The following is a 26676-nucleotide window of genomic DNA, read 5'->3' on the forward strand; positions in this document are numbered from 1 at the left end:
CTGCAAAATGTGAATTTGTAAAAACGGTGAAGTCACGCGCATGCGTATCATGTGTTCAGTCTATAGATGCATAGTGTTTCTTTACAAAGTGACATCGCCAACTACTGGCCTGGCATGAATAATACACAGTTGTTAATCATTTTCACTGATCCATGTGAATAGAGATAGTTTTGACAACATTGTCGTCTGTACGCGAAAAACACAAAGCAAAAACGTTTCAGTTTTTAGCACATTGTTGCTGTGTAAACGTACCCTTAGTTGGTGTGTTTGTGTTTTCCTTTGTTCCAGTCACTAATTTACTTCCATAGATACTAATTACCATCCACATGTGTCTTGATTAGTTGCTTATTATCTTATCACCCTTGTGTATTTAAGCCCTCTTGAGTTAGTCTTCAGTAGTCGGTTATTGTCTATATGCCAGTGTACTCTCTATTTCGTTACCTTTTGGATTTTACCCTCTTCTTCTTGGATGATCTTCTTTGTTTTGATGAAATAATCCTGCAACTGTGTCTAGATTCTACCTCAACTGCTCGTCACATCCACAACTTCAACAAAATTTGTATTAATTTCTATGACTTTTTCAGGCCTGATAATAACAATTTTAAATAGAATACATTTGTATTACTCTGCTGTACATGCACTCTCCGAAAAAAGAAAATAAATTTGTGATTGGGATAGTACCCATTCAATAGGTACACCTTTGTACTTTATTTACCTTAAATTGTACACACTAATTCCCTAAAGTGTACATACAGCATAATAGCACCTAAATGGAACTATTATTACAACGCTAACACCAAAGTTGACTGTGCCATGTGACCATGTTTCCTTTGCATTGTGTGTGTTGTGTGTGAGAGCTCCCTCGCCAGGCCTCCTGCGGCCCGCTGTACCTGAGCAAGGTTCTGGAGAGGGACTGATGCCTTCTGAAACCGTGCCGCCCTGCACGGTGACCCTTAATGGGCACAGTGTTAATCCTCTCAAAGTGCACCCGCCTGCTGCTGTGGACGTCCCGAGAGCGGGAGGAGAGGAAGAGCAGGGCGAAGAAAGGAAGCAGAAGAGAAAAAGATAAAAAAAAGAGGGAAGGAGTGTGAGAAGAACTGGAAAACTGATCAACAAGAGAGCAAGATTAGAAAAAGCAGAGTATTCCAGCAGGAGGGAGGGTTATATCAGTGCAGATTTAATGAGTAGCATATGAGTGAGAGACATGTGCTAGTCATACATACACACGCAGACGCACAGAAATACACAAAACAAGGCTGAAAAGTGGCATCGTCCACATAGAAACCATGTAAACAGGCGCAAAGACACTGGTTCTTTTCAGGTTTGATTTATCAGCCATGAAATGGAGTCATGAAATGAGGAATTTCAAACCCTCTGGCACATGGAATCACATGCACATTCCTATTACATCTCAGCGCAAAACAATCGCAGCAAACAAATCATAAGGCAGGCTGGCAACATTGGCTTGCAACCAAAAAAGTGCTACAGTCTTGACTACGGAATCACACACAATTCACAGATAGAAACAAAGAATGCAAGATAATGGGCTACATTGATGCACAACCAATAAAAACTATGATTAAAATTCTACAAAAATGTATGTTGGTGTAGTCGTATTAGCTTCGTTCCAAAACGTAGTGAGCTCTCTTCTAAAGGTATGGCCACATTTACCGCTGTTCGGCAATTTATTCGCCGACAAAATACCGTAATTTCATAATTTTCGCATATTTTCTAATAAATAAAAAAGCTTTAACAGCCGGTTCAAGTTAGTCACACAAATCGCCGCATTGACCAACAGAAAACTGCTTGGTTTGAAAGTGTCTTCTGTGTGAGCTGTGCTTCATACATCATTACACTATTGATAATAAAAAAAAAAATTTTTTGCCCACAAAATGTCATCGAAATTTCGCTAATGTGACCACAACTTAAGGCAGCATCCTAATTGAGATTGAACCTCACTGGAGAGTGTACTCTTTAGGGGGAACATACATAACAGACAAATATTAGGTAAAAGTCAAGTGATTTTACAGACATTTATTTTTAGACATTGGTCTCGCTTCATCCGCCATCTTGGATTAGTGTTTTTACTGAAGTTGTCTCATTGCATTATGTGATTGACTTCTCATAGGTCACACGAAAAAGCCCCCCAAAAAATGTGTTGCCATTTGCAACAGTCTTCGTTTAGATCAGGGGTGCCTACAAAGTTCAGCTCCAACCCTGATCAAGCACAACTGAACTAGCTAATTATGGGCTGCATCCGAAATCGGTAATTACTCTTTCAAAATAAGTACCCACTCAAGAGGTGTATGCGATTCGGACGCAGCCAAGATCTTCAAGAGCACTTGATAATGACAGACAGGTGTGTGGGATCAGGGTTGGATCTGAACTCTGCAGGTTGGTAGATCTCCAGGAACAGGATTGGGCACTACTGATTTAGCCTATGCCTTAAAATGTCTATGTAGACAGCTTACTAGGTTTTGAAACAGAGTTTGACCTTTGGTAAAGACATGAACCTCAGGCCACATGTAATGCCTCCCCTACCTCTTGATGGTTTGGGTGATTGAAGACTGACGCTGGAAAGCAGCTCGACGGGGGTCAAAGAGGTCCCGTGGAGGGGAGGGGAGATGAGACGTTTCCACTGGCATACTGACGCTGCGATGGAAACCGTGCCTCTTCACTGGCTGCAAAAAGAGAGACATGGACAAGATTGGAAACCAGGGCTAAACTCACTTGCACTTAGAAGGACAGTTAGAGACAACAATGCTGTACCTGGACAAAAGCGGGAGGTTCGTCCAGGGACACCTGAGGGATGGGAATGTCCAGTTTTAGCCATGGAGGCTTCTTGCGCTGCAGGCTGCTGGTGCTGTCGCGTCTGGGTTCAGCCATGCTGCCTGCCTCTCCTTAGACCTGCCAGCTACAGAGAGAGAGAGCGAGAGAGGTGAATCCTCAAAAGAATTGCACAGTGTGGAATTAAATCCTAAATGCAAGAAGTTAATCCTCAAAGTTGAGGCTCTGTTGTACTGATAAGGTTCATGACTGACTTATGTAGGAAACGGGACACTAAATGCGCTAGACGGTATGCAGTATACAGCCTCAGGGTTCAACAATAAGAATTTTGTTGCCTTGCCAATATTTTAAACTAAATAACGCCAATGGCAGCTATACATTTATAAACCAACTTTTGCCAAAAACACACCTTTGCTGGTTAGTAATTTTGCATTCTCTGTACAGTACATAACTGCAGCAGGATACTACACATACTAGCATGCCACTCATACCCAATGTCTAATTAAAAGTACTTGTTGTGCCACAAGATGGCAGTCTAAAATCACCACAAGATACACGAGGACCCAAATATCCAGTAAATCTTCCTGCTGCTGAGGAGGAAACCATAAAATGTAAATAAATAGCCGTTTTCTCATATGTTTACATTCACTCAACACACTCATATCCACTTAACTGACTAATAAACATTTCTACTGTGGGGGTGGAAAAGTTTATTGTCAGTAGATTAAACCTAAACCACTTATTTTATACTACCCTCTCATTAAAAGTGCTACTTTGTGGCGGAGCAGGAATTTGGTGAGAGGCCATCATTAGTGTGTCTTCCCGCTGCATATTCCCACACAGCTTGAGCAGAGAGTTTACCAGATCACTGCAGCGTGGAGTCGGCAGACGAAGAGCACTAAACCAACACTGTTTCTGCTTTTCTCCATTCAGTGAATACTGCTCATCAACATGTCAAATCAGGGCAGCCTGTGTGTCCACAGAACAGAAGTCTGCTACCCAAACTGAGACCGATGTTTTTTTTGGGGGGAATTTAGACGGAATTCAAGTCAGGTCTTCATGCTATCAGTTTTTTCAGATTCAGGTTTGTTATGGAAGAAAACGTTTTTTTTAAGGGTTCTGGTTTTGGCTTTATCTTAAAGGCATAGTTCACCCAAAAATGAAAATTTTCTCATCATTTCTCAACAATTGTATCACCCACATGCCATCCCAGATGTGCGTAGAGTTAAAGATCTTTACAGTGTCACGGTTGTTCGAAGGGAATCATTGGCAGTGCACCGTGACAGCAAAATATAATTGAAATTATTTAGAGAGAATGACTCCTTATGACTCCTGATTGTTATAAAATTAATAAGTTTTTAAGTCAAGTCAAATTCCCTTTATACAGATAGTTTTAAAGCAGCTTTACAGTGATAACTGAAATTCAATGAGATGCAAACAGAGCTCATTTCGGCCATACAGTGTCGTTGTTATCAGTTCAGTGCTGTTTCAGTTCCGTTGTAAATATCATCAATTATTAAATTAGTTCAATTCATCTATAAAGCAGTTCTGCAGAAAACAGCGATGTCATCATCATAAAATTTTTTATCAAAATGAAACAACAGAATTCTGTAGAATTAGCAGAATCCCTCATAATTGTTCCTACGTACTAAACAAAACAAAAATGCTGATTTTGACACATTTAAATGTGTTTTATTAATAAAACTCTTTATGAACATCTGTCTTCAACTTCATATTGTCTTTTACAGTAAACATCCAGCCAGAAATGAGTCAGATATTCATTCAATAACCACTCTGATGGACTTAACAAGTACTTCACGAGCCAGTGAATCATAATAACTTGTCAGTTTGTGGGTCTTTTTTGTCTGAGTAATAACTCAGCATCTATTGTACATGACTACAATGGTCCAGTGGTGTTTTTGCTTTTCCACACAGTCAGTGAAGACAACACAATAGAAAGACAAGTTTATTGTCTTTGTGTCATTTCACAATACTGCAAACTCATAAATCAGAGGAAAATATAATTTCTTCTGCTTCGGTGCACTGATTCAGCAGAGGCACAGTTACGAGTGCTCAAAAACTTTTTTTTCAAAAAGCCTTTTGCTTTGACAAGGGAGTGATGTGTAGGCAAAGGCAGTCTTTCTGTGATATATACCCCTCGGGAAGGCCTCCAAATCTGCTTTTGGTTTAACAAAACAGATTTTACAGCAAACCACCCATGATGGAGTGATGATGGAAGAAGCCACTGTGAAAAAATATAAATCACAGAAGTTCATAAATCTTGAATCTTGTAGAACCTGAGTGACAGTTTAAACTTTAAACTCATAAAAATAGCTACCTATCAGCAGGCACCAGGCAAGAAAGAAGCCCTGCGTCTGCAGCTCATGCTGGAAAGTGAAACACTCATTGTCCATGAGAAAGTTCCTGCCCGCTGAAGAGGAATGTGGACTGATATCATCACTGGCCGTTCAGTATGTGTGCGGTGTGATGACTGTGAGATTACAGAGCAGACAGGAGCAAAGCCCCAGCTTTGAGGACACCCCTGTCGAGCCATGCCAATGGTTTCCCACCACAAGTTCTGGGTGATGGAGGTCAAAATATAACAGTCTCAGTATTTTGTGCTCATACTGTATATTGTGATACTTATCTATTTGTTCTCAAATGGATTAACTGTAATGTCACTAGAGAAGTGGTACTTAAATGGCGGACCGCAGTTCAGTTCCGGACCCTGGCTTGGTTTCATCCGCCCGCGGGACATAATTGCGCCATTTTACCGTTAATACAGTTTAAAGTGAGTGCATCAAAACAACGTAGTGGTTCACACTACATACAAGTGCTCTGGGTCGTTTACAGTAATGATATTTCAGCACTACACCCTCTAATATTTTTAGAGGATTCATTCAAGCCCTTTCCGCTCCGTGTGCATTGCTTTGGGAAGAATGAATGAATGAGAATGAACAAGAATGAAGAAATTTTTTTTTTTTTTATGTCATACAGACGGCTCTGACCGTTTGACTAAACCAGGTTTGTTAACGCGCGGCACCTTTAGACTTTTTGTTTACAAAAGTACATACATTTAGTATTATTAAATCAGCATTTTAAGAGCATTTCATAATAAACACTGCTATAATTTGGAACATTATTTAGAGATGGCAAGGGAAGACAAAAAACTTTGAAATTAGGCCTACTAGTTAACTTTGTTTTGTGCTCATGATGAGAGTTTTGATTTTTAGATTATGCACATTGTTTTTAGTAGTTTATTACATTGAGCAAAATATAAAAATGGTCCATACTTTTCTTAAGAGGTAAACCCCAGTGTTTTCTCACATCCCGAGGCCTTCTATGTGTCTAAGGGCCAGATTGACTAAACAGGGAAAATTAGCGTGCGAGCGCAAATCCAAAAATAGCACAGATGGAGTGGAAAGTTCTGCGCAAGATCTACTGACGACGTGCAAGTTAAAGATCACAGGCGCAGCCGGATCATTTTCATAATGACCACCACAATCTACCAAGAGCAGTGCAAATTAGCGTCTGGTTTAAGAAAGACATACATTTTTTGGCTGTTAAATAATGGCACAAATACCAGTAAATTGACAAACGCAAACCTTAGTATATCACCTTGCGTGATCCCACCTCTCCTCCCAAAAATTCTGCATCTGAAAGGGAAACTCCAACAAATTGATATGTAATAAGGTCAGCCGCAAAAATAACTGTGCGCTAATTTTTCCACTGTGCCTCTTTAGTAAATCCTGACTAGTTTTTTAATGCCAAAAGAGGGTTTGTGCTGGTGGAGCAAGCTATTAGGAAATCTGGCCCTTAATGTAAAAAAAAAAAAAAAAGCCTGATAAAACATCCGATCTTACCTTTTTATATTCATATCCAGTTGTGAGAAATATTTCCTTTTTTTGGTAAATATTGGTAAAAGTTCTAAGATTCACTGCTTTGGCTCTCTGGGCCCAAGATTCTCATCTTTGAGAATATTAAACACTATATTGTGTGTTTAGAATTTTTTTCTTTTACAAAGCACTACAGCTGCCCCGATGGAAATGTATAACTGTTCCAAAAAAGTATTGTCTGAACCTCTGCTGGGAAGTAAATATAGAGACCGGGCCTCTTGGAACTTTCACCGAATACCTCTGCGCTATAGGATAAAAAATGAGTTACTAACAGATACTTCAAACAAGCAAAGATTTACGTAGTGTAGCTTTAAACAAGCCAACAGATGTATCTCAAATATTTCACAAAAGTATTTGATATTGTCCAGCCCCACCACAGAAAGGAACCACCTGCCAGGTTCAATATCCAAACAGACCCATTACAGAAATCTAATCCTGACTTTTAAGCATGTCAGAACCCAAATTGGCTGATTCTGAAAGGCAGCGATTATGTTTGACGCAGGAGTCCGAAATGAGAAGACGCAGTTGTGCTGTGTGATAGACTGCTGGAGAGGCCTGAGGGAGACACATGAAAGCTTCCTGTCAGTCCTTGAGTCAGAACAGACCACCGTGACGGTTTAATGTCTGTATCAGTATCCACCATCATCTCATTAATCTGGCCACTAAATCACACGACGGGCTGATTACCGACTGCATGAGAGCCATCAGCCCCGGGTCTGCACATTGCATTGTGGGATTACGGTAATTATCTTCTACACCCCTGTCATTTGACTCCAGCCCCTACAGCTTCCCTTCCTGTGAAGCTAATATGTAGCATGTGCCTGGGTTTATGTTGCAGATGCCTATGGTTAGTTTGAAAGAGAGCTGATGTTACATCGCCAGCAATTAATTCCCTTCAGTTTTACTGTAACATCTTAAACATTATAGCACCTGTCAATCACAGAAGCATGTTTTTGGGATAGACTTCATGCTGGTTTCTCGAGCCTGTGCATGCATGGACACTGTGGCATCCATCTCAAGGCTTCACATGTCGGATATCCCCAGGAGAACCATGGGAAGAACCGCACAAGGCCAGCTGTGTGTTTTGTAACACTCCATAAACTATCAGCAAGTGTGTAAGACGCTGGACAGCTGTAGCCCAATGCATTATGTAGATGTGATGAGATGAGATGTATACAGTTATGAATTCTATTGAGGCTTGTAGCCAAAGCAACTCGCAGTGCACTTTTTACAAGGACTTAATATTCTGCAATGTAATTGATTTGACTGGACTGACACTATTGGATGAGAATTGAGCTGGATAATGACATCACTGTTTTCTCCAGAGCTGCTTTATAGATTAATTGAACTCCTTTCATAATAGATGAACTTTACACAGTTATTGAACCAAACTGAATCAACACTGAACTGATTTTAACTGCATAATGACAGTTTGCTATCGTCTATTTAGAGCTGCTTTACACACGCTTTACACACTGTTTATCACTGTAAAGCTGCTTTGAAACAATCTGAGGGGTTCAATTTGTTAACATTAGTTAAAATATCATAAACTAACAACAAACGTTTTTGGCAGCATTTATTACTTTTAATTAATTATTCTAAGGCATTAATTAATTCACACAACTTGAAAAGTAAAACAATATACACTACGATTTGAAAGTTTGGGGTAAGCAAGATATTTAAAAAAAGAAATTAATGTTTTTTTTATTAGAAAGGACGGATTAAATGATAGTTGAGACTAAAGATTTCTAAATGCTGTTCTTTTTAACTTTTTTTTCATTAAAGAATCCTGAATTTTTTTTTATCACAGTTTCTACAAAAATATTAAGCAGCACAACTGGTTTCAACATTAATAATAATAATAATAATAATAATAGTTTCTTATACAGCAAATCAGATCATATTTCTGAAGGATCATGTGACACTAAAGACTGGAGTAATGATGCTGAAAATTCAGCTTTGATCACAGGAATAAATTACATGTTAAAATATATTACCGTATAAAACAGTTATTTTAAATTTAAATAATATTTCCCAATATTACTTACAAAGAAATGCAGCTTTTGTGCGCATAAGAAGCTTCTTTCAAAAACATAAAAAAATCTTACTGAACCTAAACTTTTGAAAGGTATTGTGTGTAGTATAAATGATCATTAATCAAGATTAATAAATGCTGTAATTATTAACAAACATTCACTAATGTTAACATATCAAATCTGAATTTGAAGTGTAACCAATTTAACTAGCAAAATGTCCAAGCCATTCTTTTCAATAGAATAAATGTGGATGGGGACCAGAGCATAAACAGTGGCAAAAAGATATGAAAAACTACCATACAAATCACGCACTAAATTCCAAGTCTTTTAAAGCGATGCAATAGCCTTGTGTGAAGAGCAAATACAAATTTAATCTTGACTGACATTTCATTTTTGGGTGAACTATCCCTTTAAGTGCCCCGCTCAAAATCAAAATGCTGATAGACGGTTCATGTATAAGGTTTGAAAATAGTAGCCGATATCTTGACCCATCCACATCACTCAAAGTTATTAATTAGGAAATTTTATGAAGGATTTTTTAATATCCTCTACAGTCAGAGGAGACAGTTTAGCAGGTCATGGGAAGGATATCCTTGAATGAGAGCGATATCCTTGAGGAGGGAGACAACGGATTGATTTCTACACATGGCTGTCATCCAAAGGATATGAGACTTCTATAAAGGTTTTCATTCAGAGTTATGCTTCCACACAGAAAAGGAAATTGACCCACTCAAGAGCTTCAAAAAGATCACTTGTATCAAAGTTACAAAGCAAGTGAATAGCACCACGTCGAGATTAACTTTCCATCAGTGTTTTAGCATTCTCTCTTCCTGACTGCATCACATGTGGCGTCACTAAATGTTTTTCTTTTTATGTAGCCATGTAGTGATGTTTTGACTGTCCGATCAGATCAAGAGAAAGAAAATCTCGTCTTTCATCTTGACGTTACATTGTTCGCGATTAGCTTCCTGCTCTTGTGTTCCCCAGGCAAAAGCCTGCCACGAGCTAAAACTTCCTGTCTCGAGACATAATCATACTATAACTGGTATTTACAGAAGGCTAAAGTGTTGCTATAGTGCAGGTGCAGGGGGTTCAAGGTTAACATGCAAACACAGATTGGCTGTTGAGTTTTCTCTCGCTAAGACACAACAGTCTTTTTTATACAGGCTTTATTCTGCTTTTATGATTTGTATGATCTGTTCACACCACAACTGAATACATCAACTTGCTGAATGAGTGCTAGTCATGCATGACAGGTTATGTAGTAATGGATTGGGCCACTTTTTAGAGCGGGGGAGACTTTAGATGCTAACAGTAGCATGCAGGGTATGAGTGAGTGTGTCTGTGTGTGTGTGTGTGTGTGTGTGTGTGTGGTTCAGGTATTCCCAACACTATGGGGACAAAATATCATTTTCGGTCCCGATGAGGATACGAGCCAGATACGATTGTTTTTGGAGAAATCTATCTGATTGGACGACCTGCCATTGTCATCTGTTTGTCAGAAGAGTTAAAGGTTTATGATTTAGATGGTAAAATCTTTCCCATATTCCAGGTTAATATGCACAGTCTACGATACATATAATGCTGTTTTCAAAACCTTGCTCTACTCAGACTTACATACAGTATGAGCTCAACCAATGGCATCATTTTGGGGCGGAACTTACTTTTTAGCAAGTAAAAGGGATTTTAGTATAATTCAAAAATGTCCACCTTCAGGTCTTGGTGCATGTCTTTTTGCTGTGAAATCTTTACTGATTTTTATAAAGTAAACGTAAGAATAACTGGGCTGAAGCATCTTGAGTTTACCTGATTATCCAGACATCTTTTTTTTTGTTAAAATGTGAATATCAAATATGATCTATCCGGCTTTTGAGGAATGTTTATTTGTACATCTCTCAATCATCATTGTGTTGCATTGCATTATATGTTTTGCCCCCGACAATATTAACAACAGAGCTTTGATTATAAAACTAAGATGATTTTACTAAGACATATTATTGAGAGATATAATGACCACTTTAATGGTGCTTTTTCTTCCTTTTCTTTTTTAAGATCAACAGTCCCAGTCTCTATATATTGTATAAAAAAGAGCAGATTGGACATCCAGCAAAATGTCTTATTTTGTGTTTCACAGAGGTTTGGAACAACATGAGGGCGAGTCATGTGAATTTTTCATGAGAACATTCCCTCTAGAAAGCAATCTAGCACTTCATGAGAAGAGGAGATCACTGAGTTCAAGCCAACCCAGTCTCATGAAAAAAAATATCTATTTAATAAGGTGGTAAGGCAGTGATTTTGTATGAATTTGTATGATGCGAAGCATGAAGGTCCGTCTGTAAACCTAAACATCAGCAGGTCAAAAGAGATCATTATCCACAAATTCACCAAAACATGAAATTGTTACAAATTGCCATAGTGTTTTGGTTTAATCAGCATGTTCTGCAGATACTCATGTCTCGCATGTGTTTGTGTTTATTTGGAGCAACAGTGTTTGATGAAAGAGCCCCGGGGCAGAAGGAAGAGGTTTAATGATTGGAGCAAAAGAACACAGTGATGGATGACCTCATTTATTTGTGTGTTTGAAACACTGGACACTTCCTTCCTAAAGGCTGAACATCCTGGCCTTGAGGAAGGCTTCTCTCTCTCTCTTTCTTTCTGTCTCACTCCCCACAATTTCTTGGACCTATAGTTCTTGCACACACAAGTGGCCGCTTTGCTCGCGGCATTTATAATGTGATGTCTTTATTTCCCAGTCACAGAGAGTTAAACTCCCACAGTTGCACAATACCCACAAAGCAGCCAACAGAGTTATTTCCGCTCATGCCAAGCTGACTCCTCCTTTCCTCTCGTACACTACCAGCAGTGTGCCTAAAGGATCTGCCCAGTCTCAACAAATCAGCCTGAAAGGAATTCCCCTTTTACTCCCAAACATGGAAAAACTGACATTTGGACTTTAAACTGTAGCCTTGTGTAACTATTCTAGCCAGACACAGTGCAAGTCAATGGTCGTGATGAAGGATACATGTTGAGGCAACGCTGTGTGTCAGGCTAGTTAGGATGAGGTCTGTGTATTAAGGACGGAATATGAGAAAATGTGTTTTAAAAAAAAAATTCACCAAAAGTACAAACATTAGGGGCTTTCGCACCAGAGGAACCTTTTTATAGTTCCTGTAACTATTGGCGGAAGTACACGCTTTTTTAGCGTGTTCTCACCACAGGAAGTGGGAACGATTTTAGTTCTAGGAACGCCTTTTAGGGGAACTAAATTAGCTCCTACTACAGAGTAGGGTCAAACCCAGCACTACAGGAACTACCAGTGACATAAGTGTCCATTGATTGGCCGAACGCATGCAAAACACCTGCACCCGCCATTTAAAAAAAAGCCATGTACACACCGTTTATATATTTACTACTTGAACATGGAAAAAGAGTGATAGATGGACTGATGCCAAAGTACAGGCACTTATCAACCTTTACGCTGAGGAAATCCAACGCGACTTCGAAGGGACAAAGCGAAAAATGATTGTATTTCTGCTCAGCAAGCAACACTGGGCATCAACCACACGGCAAACAATATTTTTTGTATACCGTTTACTTTCTTTGTGTAACAGTTCTATCTAATAACGTGTAAGATAGGACTGTTAAACAGATCGTAAACTAATAAAGACAGAGGATGTGAGCAGTGGGTGCTCAGGCTAAGTCGTTCGCCAAAATAAAAGTCTGCCATAAAATCCACAACAACCAGAACGGCAGGACAACTGGAGTTGTGAATGCAAGCAGAAAAATTGTCCTTTTCAGGGGACTGTCCTGGTGGCTAGTTCCTATAGTTCCTATAACTACCTGGTGCGAAAGCCCCTATTATTAGTAATTCATCAAATAAAACAGCTGAGAACGCCATTATATCTCCAGCAAGAGCAACTGAACAACTTGATATTCCTCTGGGTGTGTGTTCTGTTGTGTAACTGCAGCTCATCTTCAGTCTGTCTATTTTGTACAGATTCTGGCTTTTAAAAAATCTTTTTATAGCTCACCAATTTTGAAGCTGACAACAGCAGGGGAGCTGCTCAAGCTTGGTGGAGGATTCTGGACAACTTTTGAAAGAGATTAGGAGTCTAAAAATAAAGCCCATCATCTATGAGGAGAGAAAGCCGAGCAGAGCCAGGTGACTGTGCTGCTATTGCACACACTGCTGCCAGAATGACATAACCAAGGGTACAGTGCCACGCTGAGCTCACGTTTGCTCATGCTCCATATTCACATGAGGGACAAACCAGTATGACAACTAATCAGGCTTCAGCAGAAAGTAGAAAAAGAATTCTGAAAGGCTTTAATAGGAAATCAGAATTCAATAATATTTCTTTCTTAATAAGTATTTATGGTTTCAATGTGCACATCACAGTCATTCTAAAGAAGAAGAAGAAGAAGAAGAAACCTTCCATAATCTTCCAAATTCTATATGCCATAATGCTGGTGGTTGTTAGGTGTTGTAATGCAGTTATTACAATGTTCTGAGCGGTTTTATGTTATTAGGAGATTGCTTTAAATTGTTATGCATTTTCTAGTGTTTCTAGTATGTCACTATGTGGTTGCTAGGGCTGTGCTAACCAGTTACTAGAGTGTTCTGAGTAGGGTTTAGTATGACACTACGTGGTTGCTTAGGCGTTGCTATGCAGTTACTAGAGTGTTCTGAGTGGAGTTTAGTCTGTCACTAGGTGGTTGCTATGTGGGGTTGCTTTGCAGTTACTAGAGTGTTCTGAGTAGGGTTTAGTACGACACTAGGTGGTTGCTTAGGCGTTGCTATGCAGTTACTAGAGTGTTCTGAGTAGGGTTTAGTATGACACTAGGTGGTTGCTTAGGCGTTGCTATGCAGTTACTAGAGTGTTCTGAGTGGAGTTTAGTATGTCACTAGGTGGTTGCTATGTGGGGTTGCTATGCAGTTACTAGAGTGTTCTGAGTAGGGTTTAGTATGACACTAGGTGGTTGCTTAGGCGTTGCTATGCAGTTACTAGAAGCTGTGTCCCAATACAGAGGGTGTATCCTTTGAAGTCCACGAAGGTCACACAGTGTTGTTAAACAGAAAAGTCTAGCCTTCGGAGGTAGGCTGCTTTAGAAAAGCGACAGTACATACATTTGTACTGGACTTTTTTGAAAGTTGTATTCAGCTATCTGAAAACAAAACAGGGTTTACAACCTGTCTAAATATGTTCACATTGGTCAATTTATGTACATAAAGAGTATAAACTAACGTGCAATGAAGGCTAGGCTGTGAAGGATCCACTCTTCCTATCCTTCGTGGCCCGGGAAACAAAGGACGCATTTGGAGGAATCTTTGAATTAGGACAGCCTTCATCGCGCCACGGTTAATCATTCAGCCTTCGAGTGCAGCCTTCGAAGAATGCAGCGTCTGAATTGGGATACAGCTAGAGTGTTCTGAGTGGTTTTAGTCCATTACTAAGTGGTTGCTACAGTATACGGTAAGTAAAGTTGCACACGTGAGACAAGTTCCACGCCGATAATACTTAAGTGTCATTCAAAACCCTAACCGCAAATATAAGGAATAGTAATAGTAATTAATTATAGTAATACACTAATAATATCATGACCATCCAATAGCAATCCAACAATAAGCCGCTGGATAAAATAAAGTCCCACCCTACATTATTTCCAGCTGCACAGTGTGTCTCACTCACATTGCAGAAGTTAATGCATTCTGTGTCATGTTGTCTTTATGGGAGATGGGGGAGGGACAATGGTCTGCGCGCATTCCTTCTCATCAGACAGGAAATACTCCGCATAGTCACCCATCATGCTGCACACCCCTGAACTGCTCGAGCCCATTACATTTCTGAGGAAACCCTGAAAATGTGACATGTGACGGTCTTTCACTCTGAACCACTTCATCTGACATTAAAAAACAAACACACAGGAATACCCTTTGCAGCAGACTCTCTGATCATGTATCAGGGCAGCAGTGGTCAGGACTGACTGTGTCTCAGTAGTGGGCGGAGCTTATGCCGTTGCTCATGTTTGCTCAGCAGGTTTCAACAGCGTATCTGGTCTTTCCAGGGGAAACTAAACACTTCAAAGTGATCGACTGCATTAATGATGTAAGCATGCATAATTATAGCTAATGCTTAAAGTGACATATCACCCAAAAATGAAACCCTCCAGTTGTTCCAAACATGTATGTCTTTGATTCTTACATGGAACCAAAAATAAGATATTTTGGCTGCTTTTTTCCCAAAAGTTGCTCTTTTCCGTGCAATTAGTCCCTATGGAGATGAAGCTTTCAAGCTTCAAAATACCATAAAAATATCATAAAAGTAGTCCATATGAATGCACCGTTGTGTAGTCAGTAATAGCTTTGCAATAGCTTTAGGAACAGACTAAATTTAATAGTTATACAAGGAGTTATTCACTGAGAATCTTCCCCTGCAGTGGGCTGTTAACTGCTGTGACCAAATCATTGAACTGAATTAAATGAATCACGAATTAAACCGAATCAGTTATGCCCTGTTTACACCTGGTATTAAGATGCATTTTGGTCAATCGGATCACAAGTGGACGGCGCTAAATACAGGTTTACGGGGGTTAACAGGGTCTAAAACGTTTGGAGCTTGTCCACTTTTGACCACTTGCAAAGGTAGTAGAAAACGCATTTAACGCGGATTTCTTTTGTAGTGTAAAAGCTCATGTGGTTGAATGTGTTCAAACAGCCACAAAAGACTGTCTACTCTCCTACTGACCTAACGCATAAACGTTATGGGAAGTGCGCTAACCAAATGGGATTTAAACTTTGACTGGAGACCCAAGTTTGGTTTGAAGACGAAAAATGTACCAAGCACAATATTATCTCACCATTCCTGATTTCTAACACACTCACAGCGTTCTGCGTGATCTTGCAGCTGTCAGAGCAGAAACGAAAGCTGCTACTCTGCGTATGTTTTTCCGTCGTCTCCGTGCGCGTTCATATGTAAATTGCGAGAGCTTATTTTGTCCATTAAATTGAAAGATATGAAAAAACCCATATATTAGACCCTCCCCTCAGAGAAATCAGGACAGAATTGGTTGAAAGTGGACAAAAGAGACATTCAAATACCAGGTGTAAAAGGGTATATGTCTCCCTCGTCTACTTGGCATCTGATCGCCGACCAAAACACATCTTAAAACCATGTGTTAACGGCCTCAGATTCAATAATGAATAATTTATATGTTTAATGAACTGGACCATCTGATTCCTTAAGAAGATCTGACTCAAAAGACGATTAATTTAAGAATCGGATATTGCTACTTTTCTCATGAACGCTCATGAAAGTGCCATGTAGAGCAAGGGTAGACGTCAAGTTATTATTATTTTTGTGATTAATGATTTCAATTACACAAAATTAGAAGATTAGAAAATTGCTAACAGACTCGTATGGACCACAGCTTGAAAGCTTCAGACCCCATTCATTGTAATTCTATGGGTAAAAAAAGTTTTCCATGGAAAAAGAAAGCCATACAGGTTTGAAGCAACATGATGGTGAGTAAATAATGACAGAATCTTCATTTATGTGTGAACTATCCCTTTAACCTTCTACAAAGTGACAGTAGAGTGCACACTAAGAATTAAAGCATGAAAAGGGAGCATAATACAAATTCAAACCAAATGAAACACTGAACACTGAATCCTCTGCATTCAAGCTCCCACATTCTCCCTATATCTCACGGTCCACTGCAGCGCTGCCTATACGGCTGCATTAAGCCGGGTGGAGGACTGATTTAATTATCACAAGCAAATGACTAAGTATCCTCAGCTGTTTCTCACCATGATCCAGAGGCCGAAGAATCCAGCTCTGAGTCACTGCTGAGCTGAAACAACATCCCCTGATTTTGTAAGACGTGAGGCCTCACGCACCGTATTGTTCAGCGACCTTTAGTTGCTCACATTATTGTGCAGACTTACAGTTCTCAACACTCCCATCCAGAAATAGCCTCATATATATTTAACAATCACTCGGGGGCCTTAAACTGCGGGTAACAGGCATGACTCCCTACATAAGTGCCACTCAACACTCATACTGTTCAGCTTCACATCAAAACCACATATAAATGTCACAACACACTTCAGTATTTTACAAGACTCCAGAGAACAATAGGAATTTGCATTAATTTACAATGTAATTTTCTGATTTAAACATGTAGGAGAACCGCTCATGTATGGAACCTGAAATATCTCTGTTTTTTTGTCCATTTAATTGAAGTCAAAGGCCTCCAATTTTCCACATAAGAAAGAAAGTCATCCAGGTTTGGAATGGCACAAGGGTGAGTAAATGATGACAGAATTTCCATTTTTTTCTGGATGCTTTGATTTTTATGTCGTTGGTCTGAAAGTACTGCAATGGCGAATAATCTAATTGATCAATTATTTAGCAATGCAACATCCTTGAATAATTCACCATCTTTTATTTTTATTTTTGGAGCATCTATAAACAAATCTCTCTGGTGACTAAACATGAGCAGAGAGTGGTCAGAGAGTCTGTTTCCTCTTGAAACCAGGACAACTTTTTACTTCGTTGGAGAAACAAGCACTTGTCTGGATCACTGCAAGTGCAAGAACTATCAACCAAAGGAAAGTGCAGGTTTACATTATTTCATCTAACAGGAACTGAAGAACATCACAAGCAAAAGCCAAAGTAAAATGAAGAAATAAGAGAAAGGAAGAGCCTTGTGGATTATTTAGAAGAAGTGCGTCGCCAGCTGTTTCTTGAAAGTTTTGATTGTCTGAGCAGATCATATGCCTGAAAACCACAAGTGAAATTGTTTCCCTTTTGCATTTTCTTTAAGACATTACATTACAAATTATATTGTCAGTATCACAATTTGAGTGAAAAGATCAATGACATTACATGACATGATCAATATCACAAATTGAATTTTGTAGTGGCCTAAAAATAGTGCAGAATATTTATTTATTTCCAGGATGAATTTTGAATATGATTTTTCAATATTGACCCCACTTTCTATTAAAACTAAACTGCCTTTCTTGTCAAATGAAAAACTCTGTATAAATATATATTTTACTGACATAATAAATAGAACTATAAAGCCAAAATATTCAGTACAAACTTACACAGCTATGTTAAGCCATCACAGCATTTTGTAAAATCCACTGAAAAATATGAATATGAAATTCAAGGTGAATATTTTGAAAGAGTCAGTTTCTAGAACTACTGTTCTTTTACTATAACGGTGGTGTATTTGGCTACAGAGGTCTGAAGTTTGTATGAATATGAGCTCCATGCTGAGTTCATGTGATGCCTACAGCTGTCAGCTCAATGTGTCAGAAGAGAATAAAATAGAGCAGGAGGCCTCAACAAAAATCACATGACACCCAGTTACAATACACAGCCACATACACCATAGTATTAGTTCACTGACAATTCTGTCATAATTTAGAGGGTATTCAGGTCAATTGGGCCACTTTATAGCATTAACATCACTGTCACAACATTGGCACAACATGTAAGGTGAGGAAATGGTGACATTTTGGGGGTGAACTATCCCTTTAAATTGACTGATTACGAATGCATGATATTGTCAATTCTTTGAGTTAAGAGTTTACCCCTCTATAAATAAAACAAAATATGTATTTTATTTAACAAGCATATATTACAGGGATCACTACGGTGACTGTTTGTCATACAGGGCATTCAATACGTGTCACTCTTTATAATTTCCATATACCCAATACTAACTAGAGTGGACATGCAGAGAAGGAAAAGCTTTTATTTAAATAACCATAACTGAAGAACATGTGTTTTGCATTCACAAGCTGGTGAGAGCAAACACAGCAGTGCATGTTTACTTTCATACAGGGTCATATCCTGCGGAATACAATTTCCTTGATCTGTTACGATAAAAGAGCTTGATGTGCGATGAAAACATACTATAACTGTCAGAACAAAAAATTCCAAAATGAGCATTTATTGAAACTAAGGGTACTACATTTACATGGCAACAATGTACTAAAAACGCGAACGTTTTTCCTTTGCGTTTTTCACGTACAGACGACAACGTTGTCAAAATGATCCCCGTTCACACGGATCCGCAAACACGATTCAAAACGCTGTATTATTCATGCCAGGCCAGTAGTTGGCGATGTCACGTGCCTATAGACTGAACACGTAATACGTCACCGTTTTCACATATTCACGTTTTAGTTGTTGACATGGAGACAATACTGGTATTGTTTTCAAAACGTGCACTTTGAAACCCGTTTTGAAAAGTTTGCGCTTTCAGACTCCCAAAACGCCTTATGAAAAAATCATAAGAAGTTTTCATAAAAAATTTTGTTGTGTAAAGGCCCCTAATGCAGTTAGATGCTAGTCTTTCTTTCGTAACATCGCGAAGCGTCGGTTGTCGTCCACTATGGCACACTATACAAGATTAAACGATCCATTCTTGCGTCCCAACGCCCTTTGTCATTTACGTATCACCACGACACCCTACATCAAACAGATCATGCCAAAATCGAGCTGATATCGTGTAGTCTGAACCTGGCATAAGCTGCAAAAAATACTCATTATGAACTTCTACAATTTGAGACATCACATACTGTAGATGAATACAATATCATTAACCATCTATATTTACAGGTCATTGATGCCTACCAGTATGGATGGTTTATAGCTGTCTCTGCATATTAAGCTGGGACAGAAGAAAGTGTTTAATGAAAGTTACACACTTCACCTTTAAATGCACACAAACACACTAAACAAGTCAGTGAATCAAGGCAGAATGTCTCTGCAACCCTATGTATGTGAAGTCAACTCCCACTACAGATGTCAAAAGGATCAATGTTGTCAACTTTTCAGTTTGTGGCAGGATTTTGACAAGACATTTGACCTCTTTTCATTCAATCTCTCTGGCTGTGCTGAGTTTCCTCTCAGGAGAGCAGCATTACAAACAGCGAAACAGCCCATATTTCAAGCAGCTCCCTGACAGAGAGGCTTCAAGCCGCATCCTCAACCTGCTAAACAAGTGACTGATTGTCTGCTGGAGGTCAAACATTTTCCTGTTAAGTGAGCTAAGAGTGGACTCTCAGTCACTGCGTGCCCAAAAACATGTGATCCCCATCTAAATAGTTTCCAGCATGATATCAGCCTGAATCAGGGCCACAGAAGCTCTTATTTTGCTCTCAGTATGAGCCTGATGAGCATCAAGCGGAACAGAAGGTCAGCAGAAGGGCCCTTCTTCGCAAGGAAAAAACATCCAGGGAACCAAGTTCATACAAAAAAATTGCATTTGTCGTCATCTACACATCCTGCACAATTTCTGCACTCTAAGAAAAGTTGTAAAAATACGGCCCAATGTACCGTTTAATATGAAGGAATTTTCTGTATTGTTCTGTATTTCTGTAGGTGTTTTATCTGTGTTTTGCATTACGCATTGCATTGTGTTTGAGTTGAAGGAAATGTCTGTAAAAGTAACGGAAAAGGTATTGGTAGAAAAGGTCACTATCCACTTTTTCCTTGTGGTTTGAGGTATTTATAATGCAAAAAAATACTGAATACAACTAATAAAAATAGAAACTACCATATATATATATATACATATATATATATATATATATATACATACATACATATACATACGAAAGAAGATTCTGGACTATATTAGCCTCTGAACTTCCAGTCTCTTCAGAACTCTCTAACAGAGTTTATCTTATCTGCCTGCAAAAAGCAACAAACCCAACAATAGTCCTCCAAGGACAGCAAAGATTCCATCACATCACATCCGCCTCAAGTGAGGCGAGGGTCAGAGGTCAGAGTTCTGCTTATTTGAGGAGCCAGGGAAGGAAGGGCAGAGCAGAAGAGCTGATGTGACTCAAATGGAAGAAGGAAACACACTCATGTCTGGGACTCTTCTCTGCTTCCGTCGGCCGCATTTACGGAAAAAACACAAGTCGGTTTTGATATGCCAACGATAAGCCTGAGTAATAAACTAAGCAGAACCTCACCCATCTATACATAGCACACAAGATAAATCTTGTTATCATGCATTCATGCAGAGTGTCATGTTTGGAAGAAATTGGCACTTTTGACAAGCTGGGAAAAACACCTTCACATCACTTCCTGCCATCATCACAGCATTTTCTAGGCTCATCATTAAAAAAAAATCCCTAGCTCTTGTCATGAAACCATTGTTCCTCCTTATTGAAAGAACGTTTTCTATGTTAAAACAGAAAAAGTTAATCATTTAGTTAAACATTTATTGTAATTAAAATAAAGCCGAACAAAATAAAATATACATATTAGATCTGCAACAAGTTGCTAACTGAAAATAAATAAAAACTAAAAACCGAAGTTTAACTAAAACTGAAATAAAAAAATAAACCTAATTAGTAATAAAAAAAAGAGACAAAAGCACTTTTTAACAATTAAGCTAAAATTAAAATGAAAAACTGAAAAATAAAAGCTAATTCAAAATATTAATTAAAGCTATAATAGTGTATAAATTATACTAAAATAGTACCGTTACAAAAAAGACATACTCTGAATGTCTGCTTGAACAGGATGCCACCGGGTTTAAACGGCACTGAGATCACTATATCTTGAATAGTCTTCAAAAGAGGGTGTTAGCCAAGTTGTCGAAGCAACTTAGTAAAAAAAACACGAAAGGGAAGTGCAAGGGCTGGGTATGACTTTATCCTCACGCCTTCACATGACTTCTGTGCAACAGCGCTCAACTGAGCATCAAATACCACATCTGCCCAGTCCCTCACAAACTACAAAAACTTTGTGCATGTCTCTATACAAACTACTGTCGGGAATCATTTGTTACTGGAGCTCCTGGATTTCCTTTTTTATGCTCGATCATATTAATTGACATGTTGCTTGAACATCTGGTCTTTCTGGAATCCCTTCCCCCACTGATGGCAGAGATCATGGGAAAGGAAATGATCTTATCAGACAAAGCCCATCCCTTTCATGTGCACGTTGCAAATGCAAACACTGATAAGTGTATATGACTCCTGCGCAGGTGAAGCTCATTATCATGAAAATGAAACGGTGGGAAGCAGACAGCAGGGCTTGAAGGTGCAGATCTGGTTCTTGTGGTTTCGGCGAGCGGTCTAACCCGGGGCACAAAAGTGTGGGCTGATGACACAGTTTCACTGTTCTGCCACAATGTCAGTTAAAAGGAATCTTTCTCACCCCACATGTCGTTACAAACCTGTATGACTTACTTTCTTCAGAATACAAAAGGATCATTTTTGAATATTGTCAAGGGCACTCTTATTATTAATGTGAAAGAGAATTGGGTGTATCAAGCTCCAAAATGAAAAAAAGCTAAATAAAAGTATCATAAAAGTGGTCATACATATATATATATACATATATATGGGCCTAAAACTAACTTTTTGTTACAACTGCCAATGGCCAGTGACTTGACATATGTTTTACCAGACGTGAAACATATATTAATCCTTATTAAAGTTACAAAAGTTATTCGGTCAAGAGCAATGAGTGACTGTTCTCTGTCTTTTGTTGTTTGATTAACATTAAAAACACAGTCAGCAGCAGGAATATTAGGCTGTGGTCACTTTAAGAGCTCCACAGATCCAATATAGGCCTACTGTTACACGTGTGTTTTATTTCTCAACTGTTTACGTTCAGTTAAGACAAAAATTACTGTTCACAAGGATATGTCTGTTCAAGGTCAAGAAGACATGAAAGAGAGCCCAGGCTTTTTGGGTGCATGCTTTATGTTTTTAAAGGGATAGTTCACTTTGAAATTAAATTTTGGTATGTTTTAGCTTACCTCAAGGGCATCCAAGATGTAGGTGTCTTTGTTTCCGCAGTAGTTTCAATTTTGATATTTTTAGGTTCAAATTAGCGGTTTGTGTGAGAAAACGAACAGTATTTATATCGTTTTTACCTCTACACAACCACGTCCAAGTGATCTGAGGGCGCGCGCGCTTCCTGGTGTGTGACGTGTGCGCGCGTTCTGGCTTAGTCTGCGCAAGCGCCGGAAAGTGTACAAGAGGTAAAACGATATAAATACTGTTCGTTTTCTCACACAAACCGCTCGTTTCGTGTCTTAGGCCATCAATGTGTGTACTTACGATGGGGAATTGTTTAATTTGGACTTCTCTGTGCATGCTCTTTGAGGTGGTGACCATAGACCTGCATTATATGACTGACAGACAAGAACGGTTTGACCTAAAAATATCAAAATTGAAACTACTGCGGAAACAAAGACACCTACATTTTGGATGCCCTTGAGGTAAGCTAAAACATACCAAAATTTTATTTCAAAGTGAACTATCCCTTTAAACTTCCCACACACGTGAGTAACAAGACTTCCCTTTCATGTCTTCTTGAACTTGAACATGTAAATTAGCAACGCTTAAACTTTCGTGATGATGCATCAACTGTCCGGAGCGTCGGTTTGTTTACGTTACCAAGCAACAATTTGCAAAAGGGCGTACATAAAGGAAGTGTTTTTACGTTTAAAAACAGCTAGAGGAACCAAACAGAATGCAGTTTGAAGAACCATATTAAAAACGAGATGCTTATGGCATGAATTGCCCAGAAAAAAAAAAAAGTATACACTCACACCGCTCCGCTACGGCCCAAATAATTTTCCTCTCAAATGCGTCTGAAAGGCTTGCACTGAGAGCTCTACTTAAGCAAATACTACAGGAGCCACACAGCTCCCATTAAGCCACTCATCTCTATTATAGTCATAGAGTTTTGCAAGCTTGGCAAAGTTGTACATTTTCAGTCACCAACATTAAAGAGGTCTAAGCAAGCGGTCATTCACACGTCAGAATCATTTCTGCTGCTTTTGGGAGCGCTCACGGTGGAGAGCTGGGAGTGACCTTGAGCGGTGTTGACAACACGCAATTAAGGTGGAGGGGAAAAGACACAGTCGGGTTGGGAGAGAGAGAACGAAGAAGAAAACAGCAGCAGGACCCTGCAGCTCATGCAAACAGGGGAAAACAGCAATTCCAAGCAGGCAGGCTTAGTTTCCTTCCTTCAGACCCCGCACACACCAGAGCAGGAGCATGTGTGACACATACTAGCTTACCATGGCTGTGGACAGACAAGACAAGAACAGAAGGAAAGTGCTCTCGTCAGCGCTCCACATGGGAGTGAGCGTGCCGTGATGAGTCTGCAGTTGTGCGTGCCACGCTTGTGCAAGAGTGTAAACGAAAATCTGGGCTGCATCCCAGAGCAGCAATCTAACAGCTTCTATTACTGCTTTGTTTTTATCGCGATGCTCTCCGTCAACATGGCAAGCGCTCGTTTGTTCTCTTTTTCCTGTTTTTGTTTCCCAAAAGAAGAGGCCTCATGTGGCGCATACTTCTTTTCTGCCTTTCCAAAGTGCTTGATCCACCTCCTGCATATTTGAAAGAGTTTACATCATTTGGCGGGCGCATAGCAGTGCCAAGATATGACTAATGGAAGGGAAACTTGGCTGGATGGCATCCACATAGTTTCAAGCAAGGTATGCTGAACGCCCCAAACAACACATCTGGTGACATAATGTTCAACAGAACACAGTTTTTCAGGCAAAATCAATGGAATTTTTTTAAAGACCTTCTCTGATAACATACCATGGAAGGTTGTGCAATGCGTTCACACTGACCTTACAGGAATCTTCTTGTCAGTTATTATTAGTCATCATGCATCCACCTACTCCCAAAAGGCCATTGAAGGCCAAGTCACACAGCGGCACAAAACACGCCCTCAGTTTTTGGTTTGAAGTCTAGACTAGTTTGATTCTGTCCAGACTGCACATGACTTCAAGTAGACAAACAGGGTCGGCAGCCTCCTCAGACTCATGCCACACTGTATGCTAAAGATAGAGACGGGCGAGCTGGCCGACCTATTAAAAGCGGCCCTTCATCCTCACTGCAATAATATTAGCACACAGGCATAACTACAGACGGGAAAAAACAACAGCCCAAGACCCAATATAAACTACTGCCTACTGGATTGTGCAGTCAATAGTAAATATTCACTGTATTTTAATGTCTAAAATAGACATTCTTACATTCCACAGGAAGAAGAATTACATCCCCCAAATTCATACGCAGACAGATAGTAATAGATATTCTACATCCCCAAATCCTACCCAATACCTAAACTTAACAACTACTTTACTAACTATTAATAAGCAGTAATTATGAGTATACTGAGGCAAAAGTCATAGTTAATAGTTAATTAATATCAAGAACTGGACATAACTTGCTCTTCCGGTGAAAACGACAGACTTCTCTCTGGTGACGAATGCTGAATTTCTTCAATCATTTGGTCTGCTTAAACCTTGACCTACCACAATAAACTTTAAGCACACATTAGAGTACAATGTCCAAATTCACTCAACAACCGATGAATAGAACCAAGTCCCCAACCTATATTTTTTCTTTTTCGTTAATCCGTCACACTCAGATGTACATCACATTACTGAAGAAATGATCTGTCGCTACTTCTGTTTCATTGCGACTTTAAATAAAGTATAATTGTGTTCAAGTGTGCTCAACTCGCATGTTAATTTCAACATTAATTCAATGCACCATTACACTTGGTACAATTCCTTCGATCGGCAGTGAATGTGTGATAGAGAAGTGCAGTGGCGCTGTGTGTGGGGAGGACCTATTGAAAACATTGTATATGACAGAAACCACCACTATGCCTTAAATGGGCTGACTTGATGATACTATAGCTTTTTGTCTATTTAAAATGCGTATTTGACTTTGTATCTAAATTTGGCTTTTACAGCAAGCCCACAAGTCAACCGACCCAGCAGGAAGCTCCCTAATGTCACTCTCCATTCATCTGCCTGATGTTCTCCATAGGCCTCTATAGTGAAGAGATTATGAGTGCAAGGCTTCATATGAAAAACATACAAATCTAACCTGAAATATCTAACACAGAAACACTCAATGCAAAATGTATGATAGGTACCCTGAGATGCATGTTTTTCCAGGCTGGTCTAACTGGTGGACCAGCATAATCATGCTGTTCTCAAGCTAAACTGATCTGGTGTAACTGCTCCGCAACCAGTATGATCCCATGCAAATTATACCTTATGGTGGTGACCAGGAATGCTGGATTTTTCAGCAAGGTAGAAAAGCCAATATTCTTAAATAACAGATCGAAGCAACTGTAATTTGTAAATGATCTCCCGACCTATATCAGCTTTTCACAGAATTATTTGAATCTCAATAGAGGGTAAAACATAACTCAATGCAATACACTATACTAATCAAAGCCCTTCCTGTGGAAATACCCACAACATTACGAAAGCCCTACAAAATAGCATGCTCATGTCATACACTTACACATAATTTCAAACCAGCAGCACTGTTTCTGGACTTAATAAACCCTAACAGTCTCATTCAGAAACCCCTTTGCTCATTAAAGTCATGTTGATTAGTCTGAGAACCCAAAGTCACTCAATTATGCCAGTAACGTGCACAGGACAGGACTGACAGCAGAGGTAAAGGCATCTGAATCTCAGTGATCTAAAGAGCTACAACAGCCCTGAAGAATTGCATCATAGTTACAGAGAAGTGTTTAAGAGCATGCCACAATCTGTCAGATCTAACCAAATCAAACAACACCTGAAACATGCAAGACACACAGAAGTTACATTTTAAGAGAACACGATTTATGCTCCAAAACAGACTCAAAGACCCAAAACTCAATATTTCAAAGACCACAATCTTTTTTCACCCAGCAATCACATCTAGAGCATTCTTGCTTTTAAAAGTGCAAAACGAATAAAATGTGCGGAAATACACAATATAAGTGTGAAAAACAGCTGCGCATTGTGCCTAACAGTTTAGCAACACCGCACAGCCTTGCCTTACTATTTATGCACGTTACAATTCTCCAAGCGGTTTATGATTGTTTACTCACATAATGACTATAATTATGTCAACCTTTAGTGCTGTCACATTT

At 39.2% G+C, this 26676-nt stretch overlaps 1 protein-coding gene across 1 annotated transcript in view; it reads right to left on the reverse strand.

The window, feature by feature from the left end:
• Positions 1-26676, reverse strand: part of rhbdf1a (rhomboid 5 homolog 1a) — a 46161-nt gene that overhangs the window by 13410 nt on the left and 6075 nt on the right. The window contains exons 2-3 of the mRNA XM_082189170.1: positions 2770-2914; positions 2542-2681 (exon numbers count right to left, since the gene is read on the reverse strand). Of these exons, the coding sequence (XP_082045296.1) occupies positions 2542-2681; positions 2770-2886 (257 nt within the window). The 5' untranslated portion in view covers positions 2887-2914. The remainder of the gene's footprint in view (positions 1-2541; positions 2682-2769; positions 2915-26676) is intronic.

Source organism: Leuciscus leuciscus (genome assembly GCF_965113295.1).
Source record: "Leuciscus leuciscus genome assembly, chromosome: 1".
NCBI lineage: Eukaryota > Metazoa > Chordata > Actinopteri > Cypriniformes > Leuciscidae > Leuciscus > Leuciscus leuciscus.